This window comes from Chlorocebus sabaeus, chromosome 1 (assembly GCF_047675955.1).
Source record: "Chlorocebus sabaeus isolate Y175 chromosome 1, mChlSab1.0.hap1, whole genome shotgun sequence".
Lineage (NCBI taxonomy): Eukaryota > Metazoa > Chordata > Mammalia > Primates > Cercopithecidae > Chlorocebus > Chlorocebus sabaeus.
The window spans coordinates 4,123,407-4,137,058 of record NC_132904.1 but is presented as its reverse complement, the minus strand read 5'-3'; the positions used below and the strand labels follow the sequence as shown (position 1 = coordinate 4,137,058).

Here is a 13,652-nt window from a genome sequence, read left to right as displayed (position 1 = left end):
GCAGAGGGAGAGGAGGGAGGGGTTTGGAGTGGACGCCTGGGGTTCAGGTCCTGCAGAGGGAGAGCAGGGTGGGGTTTGGAGCGGACGCCCGGGGTTCAGGTCCTGCAGAGGGAGAGGAGGGAGGGGTTTGGAGCGGACGCCTGGGGTTCAGGTCCTGCAGAGGGAGAGGAGGGAGGGGTTTGGAGCGGACACCCAGGGTTCAGGTCCTGCAGAGGGAGAGGAGGGAGGGGTTTGGAGCGGACGCCCAGGGTTCAGGTCCTGCAGAGGGAGAGGAGGGAGGGGTTTGGAGTGGACGCCTGGGGTTCAGGTCCTGCAGAGGGAGAGGAGGGAGGGGTTTGGAGCGGACGCCTGGGGTTCAGGTCCTGCAGAGGGAGAGGAGGGAGGGGTTTGGAGCGGACACCCGGGGTTCAGGTCCTGCAGAGGGAGAGGAGGGAGGGGTTTGGAGCAGACGCCCAGGGTTCAGGTCCTGCAGAGGGAGAGGAGGGAGGGGTTTGGAGTGGACGCCTGGGGTTCAGATCCTGCCTGGGTGGCTCCCTGGCCCGTGTGCCTGTGCCTGCACACCTCGCCCTCAGACTCAGCGTCTGGCACTGGAGCCCGCAGGCTGTCAGTGAGTTTCCCATTGCTGCTGTAGTCACCACCACACACAGCACACAGCTAGTGTCTCAACAGCCCTGGAGGTCAGAAGTCCCCAAAGATGTCAGCAGAGCTGTGTGTTCCTCCTGGCAGCCCTGCAGCCCCGTCTTCCCATCTCCAACCTCTGCTTTCGTTGTCACCGCCCCTCCTCCGTCCCTCACACTCCTGCCTCCCTTCTCTTAGGACCTCGTGATTACATTGGGTCCACCCAGACAGTCCAGAGTTCCCATCACAGAACCCTTAGTTTCATCACACACACAGTCCCTCCACATGGTGTCTGGGGACTGCGATGTCAGCAGCTTTGAGGGGCCATTATCCTACCCTAGTTCATCCTTTGGCCCCTAAAGCTTCGTGTCCGTCTCATGTGCAAACGCACTCAGCCCATATGAAGGCCCCCAAAGTCTCAACCCATTGCAGCATCAACTCAGACTCCCAAATCTGTGGCTAAACCGTCTAATCGTGTGTGGGCGGGACATGAGCTGTGGCCCAGTCCCGGCACTGTCGCGTCACTGGCTGTGTGATCTCAGCCTCAGAGCTCACCTGCCCCTCGGATCCTGCCTGGGTGCTGGTGGGATCCGAGGCTTAGTGCTCCAGCTCACCTGCCCCTCGGATCCTGCCCGGGTGCTGGTGGGATCCGAGGCTTAGTGCTCCAGCTCAACCTTGGTGTGGGTGTTCTCCGCTCCTTCCCCCAGAGCGTGCCTAGAGCTTGGGCGCAATCTTCTGAAACACGGCAGGCGTGACAGTGCAGAGTGTCATGGCAGCATTCCGATTGCTGTTTGTTTTCAATCACAGGAGCAAGCCAGAGGGAAAACGCAAACGCCCCCTGTGTCGCCTGCACCTCAGCCAACCGAGGAGAGGCTGCCCTCGAGCCCCGTCTATGAGGTTGGTGTCTTTGGTGGTTGAATGAGCGTGACTTCCTGCCAGAGCCCAGGTCCTCTGTGGGGCAGAGGAAGCCCTTGCAGGCAGGCAGCGCGGTGTGGGTGCAGAGGGCATCGCTGCATTCCACGCCCAGAGAGGGGTGGGCCGGGAGCGCCCTGGGGGTGGGTGACATGCCTCGGTGCTGTCGGGGGACAGCTGTGCAGGCCCACGTGCCATCTTCTCACCCCTCTACAGCCTGTTGTAGTCTGGCCACTTTCACTGCAGTCCCTGCTGGGGTCACCTGCTGTCAGACAATCAGATGTGGGGATCTTCATCCTATTTGCTCTCTGCTGTGCGGGACGCCACCACACTCCCTTCTGGCAATGCCGCCCTCCCTCATCACTGAGCCCCCACCTCCTGCGCACTCTGCCTTCTGTGCCTGCCCCGTTCAGCTCTCCGGCCTTGCACCCCCTCATGAGTGTGCTGCAGACATGCTGTCCGGTCCCTCCCTGTGCTGCTGACCCCCTCTCGTGGGTCCCCCAGTGTTCCGTCCCCATCCCAGAGTTACCCGTCCCCATCCCAGAGTTACCGAGCCATCTGCCGATGGCCCGCCCATCCCTGACGTTGTGTCTCCTGCTCCGTGCCAGCATCTCTGCGCTAACCACACCCTCCACCTGTCACCACCTCTCCTGGCCCCAGCCCTGCCCCTTCTCCATCCCACGGCCATCATCCTGGTCTGTGCATTCACCTCTCCTCGCCCAGGAGCCAGGCAGTGAGTTACGGGGGGCACACTCCAGACCACGGACCACGGTAGTTACGGGGGGCACACTCCAGACCACGGACCACGGTAGTTACAGGGGGCACACTCCAGACCACGGACCACAGTAGTTATGGGGGGCACACTCCAGACCACGGTAGTTCAGGAGCCCAGAGCGCCCTGGAGACAGGCAGGGTCTGGGGCCTGGGCCTCCCTGGCCATGGCCTCGTCACCACCTGACTGTCCCTCCTGGGCTGTGCTACTGCCTTTACCCTGCCAGGCCCTGGGGGGATGCGGTAAGTGAGGCCTTGCAGCTCATCGGGAACTGGCCTCCCCCTCTCGTCCCTCCCCTTGGCAGCCAGCGCCGTCTGCCGCAAGGAAGCTCCGACCCTGCCCCTCCTGTGCAGCTCAGCCCTTTCGTGGTTCCCAGCGCCTGCGCTGAGGGTGGAGTCGCTCTCCCTGCCCGGTTTCTCTCCCTGGCGAGCAGCGCTCCACCACCAGTTCTTCCCGGATCTCCTGGGTGCACGTTTCTGAGCTGTTGGCATTGCTTTCTCTCACTCACTGCCAGTGACATCAGGTGGACCCTGCTCAGAAACATTGATTAAAGCCAGCATCGGTGATAAGCAGGTCGGGATTTTCGTGAGGGCTCCGAAGCTGCGGTGGTTATAAATAAAGAGGTGTTCCGCTGGCACCTTTGTAGTTGAATGTGATTCTTCGGCGATGCCCTTGCTGCCCTCTGCAGAGAGGATCTGTTTAGGGCAGAGCCCGGTCTGCAGGCTCGGAGAGGATTTGTTTAGGGCAGAGCCCGGTCTGCGGGCTCGGCTGCTCTGCAGCCATGTGGTGAAGCTGCTGTCAGGCAGGGCCAGGGTCGAGCAGCACAGGGCAGGAGGGTGGCCACTCGGCCCCAGGGTGCCTTGTGCCTCAAAATCAGTCAAATTAACCCAATAAAGATGGGCTCTACCCCCAGGCAACAGCGCAGGCAGGGGCGTGGCTCCTAACCTGCCGTGTGGGCGTGGCTCCTAACCTGCCATGTGGGCGTGGCTCCTGCAGGACTGGAGTGTTCTGGGGTGAGGACCCAGTCATCGGTAAGGAAGTGGCACGTGGGCCTGCCCGCACTCACCACCATGGTGAACAAGCCAGCAGGCCTGGCCTTCCTATGCCGCATCTGTTTTCTCAGTCCTGGCTGGGACTGAGAATGAGGTGGCCGCTGGGTTTCTGCTGGCTGTGGCAGTGCAGCTGCGGCTCTCTGGAAGCCAGCATGGGCCCCGTGCCATGTGCGTGTGACCCTTCCCCAGGACGCGGCTTCCTTCAAGGCAGAGCTGAGCTACAGAGGCCCTGGTAGTGAGACGGAGCCGGAGCCCTTGTACAGCGTGGAGGCCGCTGACTATCGAGAGGCCGGCAGCCAGCAGGGCCTGGCCTACGCCACAGAGGCTGTCTACGAAAGCGCAGAGGCCCCAGGCCACTATCCCACAGGTACTGGGCCCCACGCTGCAGCGCCCTTCCCAGGGCGGGGAGCTCCCGAGACATCCTGCTCCACCTGTGGTGTCCTTGCGAGGAGCGTGGGTGGGTTTCCCGCTGACCCGCCTTCGCCTGCTTGCTGCAGAGTCTTTCTGTCCCTTGAGGGAAGTGCTCTAGACACATTTGGGGCAGCAGCTCCTGAGCTGCATCCCGGGAAGATCCCCGGGATGCTGGGGACGGGTGGGCAGGGCAGAGGAAGGGAGGGCTTCAGCTGCCGTCCTGTGTCCTTGGGACAGAATCTTAGGAAGTGTCTAAAACTTGAGAAGGCTGGGAACCTGTGTGGGGCTTTGTATTGCTCAGCTCTGTCCTGGCTTTCTTTTAGAGGACAGCACCTACGACGAGTACGAGAATGACCTGGGGATCACAGCCGTTGCCCTGTACGACTACCAGGCTGGTGAGCGACCCGCAAAAGTGTTCAGAGGGGAGACCCGGGCAGCTGCGCCCGCCTGTGCTTGCTTCCTGAGAATTGACTTCTCCAGCGTTGTTAGTTTAGAAATAATTCATGTTGAGATAATTTCAGAGGTATAGAAAAGTCGCAGGTATAGTGCCAAGAACTCCCATGTTCCCCGCCCAGATTCCATCTCCGCACACACACGTACCCACCCCGTTATCTTTAGTATTCTCTGAACCCTTGGAGAGCTTCGAGGGTGCTGCCAGCCCCAAAGACTCCAGCGTGTTTCCCAAGGTCAAGGACGCTGTCCCACAGGGATGCCCCACCCTCCAGGTGAGGGGGCCACACAGATGCCCCATTCCTGCCTGTCCTGTCCTGGCCGCCAGCTCCCATGTGGCCGGCGTGTCCCCGAGTTGCCTTTGCGGCCTTGGCAGTTTAAGAGCAGCCTCAGCTCCTGGGCTGGCCTCAGCCGCCTGCCCTGTGTTCCCTCAGGGCCAGGCTGAGCCGTGCTCTGGTGGCAGTGAGGTCGTGGAGACCACGTGGTGGGGCTCCCTGCTGGGCCACGTGGCGTCCACCTGTCCCTCTGTCTCAGCCACCATCTGGTCCACAAAGCCACTGCCACCCCTCTGCAGTTGACAAGCATCTTACGGGTGGCGTGGGATTCCTTTCCGAACCCCCGGCCGCTGCCTCTTAGTGCTTCCCGTTTGCAGTTTTCCATCAGTGCGGAAGTTGGCATTCTACCATAAGTGAGCGCTGGCTGTCCCCGTTCAGTCCCTTTTGCACACGTGCATTTGCATGCACTCGTGTGGATATGTCTGTGGCATCTCGGCACCTGTGTGTGGATTCTCATCATCATGGCTTTTGCCCTCCAGCCCATTTAAGCCATCACCTTGGGCTTCTCTCCGGGTGTCCCCCAGCCATCCCTCTACTGTGGCCTCCACACCCCCATGGCCTTGGGCAGCCCATCTCCCCACCCCCTCCACAGACACGTCTGCCAGGGAGAGAGGGGGAGGGAGGGCGGGCAGGGCTGGAGTTATGTGGTGGAAACTTGCTCCTGAGGAAGGGGTCCGGGTGGGGTTGGTGTTTTGTGTGAGGGGTTCTGGGCATCTTTGTAGTCACTCGGCTCGTGTTCTTCACAAATCCTGGCCTTGGTGGCATGAGAGAGGCAGCAGGAGCCTCCGCAGTGCATCTCTGCAGGGGCAGCTCCTCTGAGCAGGCTGCCTGGGAGTTTGCTCTGGGTTGCACTGTTCTTTTCTAGCAGACCAGGAAACGCTCGCACTTAGCACCTTTCTCTGTGTTCTCTTCCCCAGCGGGTGATGATGAGATCTCGTTTGACCCCGATGACATCATCACCAACATCGAGATGATTGATGATGGCTGGTGGCGTGGGGTGTGCAAGGGCCGGTACGGGCTCTTCCCAGCCAACTACGTGGACCTGCGGCAGTAGGACCCCCAGCACCCAGCCCCCGGAGCTGCGCCCCGGATCCTCACACTACAGATCAGGCCTTCTTTGGTTCTTGGGTTTTGGGTTTTTTTGTTTTTTTTTTTTTTTTTGAAGGTGGGGAGGAGAATATACACATTGCTTTTATATTTAATACTTTTGCTGATGCTTTTGAGAATGTTTATGCCACAGAATTTGCTAATATATTGTAATCACATTCCTTAGAGGACTTTGGTAATTGGTTTTATGCATTGATGGATTGATGGGTTTTTTTTGTTTTATTTTTTGCCAAATTGACTGTCACACGCGGCAGCTTCAGGGAGCTTGCATTCTCTTGAGTGCGTGTTGCCCTCGTGCTCATCAAGTGCAGTCGGGGCCTCCCACAACAAGCACGAGGCCTCAGGTGGGCCCTGCGGCGGGTAGGCAGGAAGGACTGTCCTGGGCCCTGCGGCGGGTAGGCAGGAAGGACTGTCTCAGACGAGGGCTCCCTCTAGAGTCTCAGCGTTTGGGGGGAGAGGGGCGGGCCTGCTGGAGGTTAACACAGAGCTAAGTCACCCAGAACACAGGAGCTGCCACGTCAGATGGGAAATCTGCCTGTGTCATACCGTGATAGCCCGCAGGATCAGGTGCCTTCTAGCAGAGACCCTGGATTTTTTCCTGTGCCCACCCCGGCTCGTCCTCATCTCTATTCATCCCTATGCCCAGGTCGCTGGGAGGGCTGCTGGGAGCCTCTTCTGCCCCTGCCGGGCAGCGTCACCAAGTCCTTGAAATCTTCCCCTGCCCCGCAGGTCTCTGGACTGGCGCAGTGCAGTTGAGGTCTGCGTTGGGCTTTTCTTTTCACACAGGCTGATGTCTTGACCGTCACCCAGGTGGTCCGTGGGCCACCGGGCAGCCTGGGGCGGTATATGTGCCGTGTCACAGCACGGCCTCTCAGCCTTGGGAAGGAAGTCAGTGCCTGCTCTGCTGTGAGCCACCAGGAGCCTCCTCCCATCAGTGGGGTGTAGTCTTTTTGCCAAAATATCATGTTCAATTATGGTAGTTTGATGAGCTGAAGGCTAGAAGTGTGAAGTGCAGATGAGTGCGTGTTCCTCCCCAAGGCCCCCCACAGCTCTGGGACGCCGCTGTCCTGGCATTTGTGGCCAATCACTTTGTAGGAAACTCACGTCCTTCCTGAGGAGCCGGGAGGCTGGACCAGTCCCGTCGTGCAGTCAGGTGGGCGGTGTGTCATTCCAGAAGGTCCCGTGGAAATGTCCTGGGACTTGGGTCCCGGAGCACCCGTGAAGCGCGTGTTTTTGCTTCTGAGGTGCGTTTCTCATCATCCTTGCTTTACCACAATAAGCAATGAGGTCGGGTTTTATATGCAACTTATTGTATCTGAATTCCTGTAGCACACCTCATAGGTATGATTTTTTTTAATTAAAGAATTCAGAATAAACTTTTTTTGATCCACTTGCGTGATTCGCTTTGGTCTGTGGTCACTCCGTTCTGCTGTGGAAGCTGCGTTGACACTCTCGGCATCCTGCACCCCGGACCTGGGCTGGCAGAGGCCCTCCTGCCATCCGGTGCGTCTCACGTGTTCTGTTCTGGCCTTAGACTGAAGCGCACGTTCCCTTTTCAGTGTTCTTCAGAGGTGCTGGTTACCAACTGAAACGTGTTTACTCTCGCAGATCATCCAGTTTTTTGCACAGAGGTTCCAAGCAAAGTTAAAACATTCTGTGCTTAAAAGTCATTTCTGAATTATAATTCTCAAATCCTGAGGGGGATTTTTCTCCCAGTCTCGTTTTGCTCAGGGGCACCGGAAGTTAAAGGCTAAGGGGAACAGTGGCACTGAGGGAGCAGGTGTGCCCTCGGGAGCCGGGGGTGCTGGGGAGCTGAGTTCTGGCTCACACTTCCTGCCCATCAGGTGCTCCCAGGGAGCTTTTGGCTGCACGACATACCTGCTACCCCTTCTAGCCTGAGTGGTGACGGAGCACTGCCTCCCTTGGACTGTCCTACACCTGCCTCTCGCTTAGTAAACAGCGCCTGTGCCAGCTCTACCCACAGGAGCCAAACGTGAGAGTGCCCTCGCCCTCCTCCCACTACCGAACTGCCGTGCGTTCTGCATCACAGGGTCAGAGCCCTGATGGCGAGCCCTGTCCCACACAGGGCCTGTCTGCTGGGTGAGATGGCAGCCACCTGCGGGGAGCTGGGTCCTGAAGAAATGAGGCTCGGAGGCTTGTGAACCAGGGGAAAGTCCCAGCAGGGGTGGGCAGACGGGGTCAGGGGGCTGGAGGACGGTGCGACGAAGGGAGGGGGCCCTGCTGGCCCACTGTCTGCCCAGTCTGGCTCTGCCTCTACCGCCTGCGGATGAGCATGGCAGGGGCTCAGCGGGAGTGGGACACATCTTGAGCGGGTCTGTGTTTCTGTTCTGTTGGTGGCCAAGCGTTGCCTGGCAGCTTGTGCACCTGGAGCCAGCCACCTGAATCTTAGCCACTTTCCTTTTAGATGTGGTTGGGGTTTTTTGTTTCTGTCTTTTGAGAAAGGGTCTTGCTTTGTTGCCCGGGCTGGAGTGCAGTGGCACGATCTCCGCTCCCACAACCTATGCACCCAGGGTTCAAGCGATCCTCCCACCTCAGCCTCCCAAGTATCTGGGGCTACAGGTGTGCACCACCACACCTGGCTACTTTTTGTATTTTTAGTGGGAATGTGGTTTCACCATGTTGCCCAGGCTGGTCTAGAACTTCTGACCTCAAGTGATCCTCCCATCTCGGCCCCTCAAAATGCTGGCATTACAGGCATGAGCCACCGCGCCTGGCCTAGATGTGGTCATTTTAATGTCAGCTCACTGTACCTTCTGTCTCAAAGTTGGATTCACTCCCCAGGTCCCCTCTGGCCTGAGGAGCAGCCCAGGCCTGGCTTGCCCAGCAGCAACTTGCTCTCAGCCCGCTGGAGGAGGGAGGGCAGGACGTGGACATGCTTTTCCCTCTTGAGGCCCAGACATGGAAAATGTTTTGTGGCATGTAGGGAGCCATCGGCACGCAGGCACCTCCCAGAAGCACCGGAGCCACTGCTGGCCACTCTGGGCACTCAGACGTGGGCACGGCATGGAGAGTGCTTTGTCCGGCGAAGATGCTCACTGTGCTCCTGGAAGATCTGCTGGCGACTGCTTCTTCAACCCAAGATGTTCAGAGAGCGACTGACACGGTATTAACTGTGCACATACTGTGTGCTGGGCCTTGGAGGGGAAACGGGGAAATGTTGAATAAGAGAGATGGCTCAGCCCTGGGGAAGCTGACCCAAGAAATCAGAGATTCCACCACTGCGTTTATTTTTATTTTTTAAATCAATTTATTCTTTTTGAGATGGAGTCTTGCTCTGTTGCCCAGGCTGGAGTGCAATGGCACAATTTCCGCTCACTGCAACCTCCACCTCCCAGGTTCAAGCAGTTCTGCCTCAGCCTCCCAAGTAGCTGGGACTACAGGTGTGCACCACCATGCCTGGCTAATTTTTGTATTTTTAGTAGAGACAGTTTTGCCAGGTTGGCCAGGCTGGTCTCAAACTCCTGACCTCAGGTGATTTGCCCTCCTCGGCCTCCCAAAGTGCCGGAATTACAGGCGTGAGCCATTGTGCCTGGCCCCCACCGCTATGTTTAATTCTAACCAAGGAGAAGAGGAAGTTCCGAAAGGAGAACAAGGAGATCTGAGAACACAGCTCGGGACTGGCCAGGGGCCTCCTCTCAGATAGCTCTCCCTGTTGTGTCCCTCCACACCGGGGCCTCATGAAGTGAGCACGGTTTTTGATACCCACCTTGCTGACTTTCAGCTCCAATTTCTTCATCTGAAAGGGAGGATAAAAGAACCCCTCTTTCTAGTCAGATGCCTGCTAGATTCATTTACCTGCTTGCATTTGAGATGTATTGCCAGGATACACCTCCACAGTCTGATGGAACACACTGAATATATCTTAACAACAAAAGGTAACAGTACATTTTAATAATTTTTACTTATTTTGCCTGAAACATTAGGATTCTCTCCTTTTCTTATCTCAGTCCCATGTTTTTTGGTTTTTGGTTTGTTTTTTGTTTTTTTTTTGAGACGTTGTCTCGCTCTGTTGCCCAGGCTGGAGTGCAGTGGTGCAGTGGCAGGATCTCAGCTCACTGAAGCCTCCGCCTCCCAAGTTCAAGTGATTCTCCTGCCTCAGCCTCCCGAGTAGCTGGGATTATAGGCGCCCACCACCACGCCCAGCTAATTTTTGCATTTTTAGTAGAGATGGGGTATCACCATGTTGGCCAGGCTGATCTCGAACTCCTGATCTCACGTGATCTACCTGCCTCGGCCTCCCGAAGGTCTGGGATTACAGGCGTGAGCCACAGCGCCTGGCCCCTCAGTCCTGTGTTTTGAATTCTGTTGTTTCTTTTCTCCCATTTTCCCTCCGGTTATTTCTTCTGACCCGTTTGACCTCCCTTGGGAAGACGCACTCTGCTTTTCATGATGATAATTGTGAAAATGCACACAGACGGCAACACAGTCAAAGAATTCTACGTTGTGTGATAAGGTGCTTTTGTTCTACCTACTGTCATCGTTATAATAGTGCTTCTTCGATTAAAACCGTTTGAGACAACTCCATTGTCATTTGTGAACTGTCAGACTTCCCACTAACATACGCCATCTCTCGATGTAATGTTTGTCAGTATTGTCTGTGAATTACACCTCCTGCTATTACGTAGAAAGAGATCCGTCCCTTGGTATTTGCAGGAGATTGGGCCCAGGACCTCCCTCCTGTACCCAAATCTGCACATAATCAAGTCCCCCAGTGCCCTGCAGAACCCACATCTATGAAAGGTCGGCCTTGCATGTGCAGGTTTTGCCTCCTGTGAATACTCTATTTTTTGTTGTTTTCGAGACAGGATCTATGTCACTCAGGCTGGAGTGCAGTGGAGTGACACCACCATAGCTCACAGCAGCTTCAACCTCCCTTAAGCAATTTCCAACCTCAGCCTTCTGAGCAGCTGGGACCACAGGTGCACACCCACCATGCCTGGTTTATTTTTTTTTTTATTTTTTATTTTTTATTTTTTAGGTCTTTGTAGAGACAGAATCTCACTATGTTACTCAGGCTGGTCTTGAACTCCTGGCCTCAAGCCATCCTCCTGCCTCAGCCTCCGAAAGTGCTGAGATTACAAGTATAAGCCACTATGCCCAGCCTGAATACTGTATTTTTTATGTGCTTGGTTGAAAAAAATATGTGTATAAGTGGATGCTCACAGTTCACACCCTTGTTCAAAAGTCAGTTGTGTTCTCCTGAGTAGGGTGTGTGAATGAGATGCACGTGAGTCCCTGCAGGCTCGATCACCCCCTGGTGGGCAGAATCCTGGCCTCCCAAAGATGTCTAGATCCTAATCCCCAGAACCTGTAATGATGTTATCCCACATGGCCAAGGCGAATTACGTAGCAGATGGAATTAAGGTTACTAATCAGCTGGCCTTCAAATAGGGAGATTATCTTTTCAGCACATGGCACTGGGAAAGTGATATTCACATGCAAAAGAGTGATGTTGGTCCCTTACCTTTCACCAGACAGAAACATTAACTGAAAATGGATTAAAGACCTAAACACGAGACCTGAATCTATAAAACTCGTAGAAGTAAACAGGGAAAGCTTCATGACATCGAAGCTTTCATGACATTCCTGATTTGACAATGATTTCTAGATACAGAACCAAAAACACAGACAGCAAAAGGGAAAATAGCCAAGCTGGGCCAGGCATGGTGGTTCACGTCTGTAATCTCAACACTTTGGGAGGCCAAGGCGGCTGGATCACTTGAGGTCAGGAGTCTGAGACCAGCCTGGCCAACATGGTGAAACCCCATCTCTACTAAAAACACAAAAATTCGGCCGGGCGCGGTGGCTCAAGCCTGTAATCCCAGCACTTTGGGAGGCCGAGACGGGCGGATCACGAGGTCAGGAGATCGAGACCATCCTGGCTAACCCGGTGAAACCCCGTCTCTACTAAAAAATACAAAAAACTAGCCTGGCGAGGTGGCCGGCACCTGTAGTCCCAGCTACTCGGGAGGCTGAGGCAGGAGAATGGCATGAACCCGGGAGGCGGAGCTTGCAGTGAGCTGAGATCCGGCCACTGCACTCCAGCCCGGGCAACAGAGCAAGACTCTGCCTCAAAAAAAAACAAACAAACAAACAAACAAAAAAAAACAAAAATTAGCTAGGTGTGGTGGCACACGCCTGTAATCTCAGTTAATTGGGAGGCTGAGGCACGAGAATCACTTGAACCTGGGAGGGAGAGGTTGCAGTGAGCCGAGATTACTCCACTGCACTCCAGCCTGGGCGACAGAGCAGGACTCCATCTCAAAAAAAAAAAAAAGGTAAATTGGATGTCATTTAAAAAATGGCATTGAAGGACATAACAATGAAAAGGCAACCTAGAGAATGGGAAAAAATATTTGCAAGTCTCACATCTGATAAGGGGGTAATGTCCAGAATATGTAGGGAACTACAGTTAAACAACAAACCCAAATCATTTAAAAACGGATAAAGGATTTGAATAGATGTCTCAAAGAAAATACACAGATGGAAAATGAGCAGGAGAAAGATTCCCAGCGTCACCTATCATTAGGGAAATGCAAATCAAAACCACACGGAGGCTGGGCACGGCGGCTCACGCCTGTAATCACAGCTGTTTGGGAGGCTGAGGCAGGAGGATCACTTGAGCCCAGAAGTTTGAAACCAGCCTGGGCAACATAGGGACACCTTGTTTCTACAAAAAATTAAAAATTAGCTGAGTGTGGTGGGACCCGCCTGTAGTCCCAGCTACTCAGGAGGCTGAGGCAGGAGGATTGCTGGAGCCCAGGAGGTCAAGGCTGCCGTGAGCTATGATTGCATCACCTCACTCGAGAATGGGGGACAGAGCCAAGATACTGCAGTAACATCTCACACCCATAAGGGTGACTACCATGAAGAAACACAGTCACAAGAGTTGGTGAGGATGTGGGGAAATTGAGCCCCTCTTACACCGTTGGTGAGAAGGTAAAATGTGGCAGATGCTGTGAACAGTATAGCAAATCCTTTAAAAAAAGAAAAAAAAGTACCATATGATGCAGCAATACCTCTTCTGGGTATATACCCCAAATAGTTGAAAACAAGGTCTCAGAGAGATATTGCTACACCCATATTCATAGCAGCAGCATTATTCTCTGGCCAAAAGGTAGAAGCAGCTCACTGTCCATCTGTGGGTGAGTGGATAAATCAAATGTGGTAAATACAGACGGGGGAATATTATTCAGCCTTTGAAAGGAAGGATGGTCCTAGCTGTTCAGGAGGCTGAGCTTGGAGGATCCCTTGAGCCCAGGAGTTTGAGGTTACAGTGAGCTATATAGTCCCACCACTGCACTCCAGCCTGGGCAACAGAGAGACCCTGTCTCTCAAAAAGGAAATCCTGACACGCTACGACACGGATGAGCCTTGAAGATGTTATGCTAAGTGAAAGAAGCCAGCCACAAAAAGACGAATGCGGTAGGGTGCCACTTGTGAGGTCCCTAGAGCAGTCAAATCACAGAGACGGAGAATGGTGGCTGCCAGGGCCTGGGGTCGGGGATGGAGCTAATGTTTAATAGGCACAGAGTGTCCATTTGGGAAGATGGTTTAGTCTCTTTGTGTTGCCATAAAGGAATACCTGGGGCTGGGTAATTTCCCTCCCCTCCCCTCCCCTCCCCTCCCCTCCCCTCCCCTCCCCTCCCCTCCCCTCCCCTCCCCTCCCTTCCCTTCCCTTCCCTTCCCTTCCCCTTTTTTTTGAGACAGAGTTTTGCTCTTGTTGCCCAGGCTGGAGTGCAGTGGTGCAATCTCGACTCACAGCAACCTCCGTCTCCTGAGTTCAAGCGATTCTCCTGCCTCAGCCTCCTGAGTAGCTGGGATTACAGGCGCCTGCTGCCACGCCCAGCTAATTTTTTTGTAGAGATGGGGTTTCACTATGTTGGCCTCACTATGTAGGCTGGTCTCGGACTCCTGACCTCAGGTGATCCACCCGCCTCAGCCTCCCAAAGTGCTGGGATTATAGGCGTGAGT

At 55.1% G+C, this 13,652-nt stretch overlaps 1 protein-coding gene across 5 annotated transcripts in view; it reads left to right on the top strand.

Annotated features, from left to right (window-relative positions):
* CTTN (cortactin) overlaps positions 1-7,047 on the top strand; it is a 38,923-nt gene extending 31,876 nt beyond the window's left edge. For all 5 annotated transcript variants that reach the window (XM_073009399.1, XM_008016578.3, XM_008016495.3 and 2 more), the window contains 4 exons: positions 1,426-1,515; positions 3,544-3,721; positions 4,089-4,160; positions 5,468-7,047. In XM_073009399.1, coding sequence (XP_072865500.1) covers positions 1,426-1,515; positions 3,544-3,721; positions 4,089-4,160; positions 5,468-5,604 — 477 coding nt within the window. In that variant the 3' untranslated portion in view covers positions 5,605-7,047. The remainder of the gene's footprint in view (positions 1-1,425; positions 1,516-3,543; positions 3,722-4,088; positions 4,161-5,467) is intronic.
* The last annotated feature ends 6,605 nt before the right edge of the window (positions 7,048-13,652 follow it).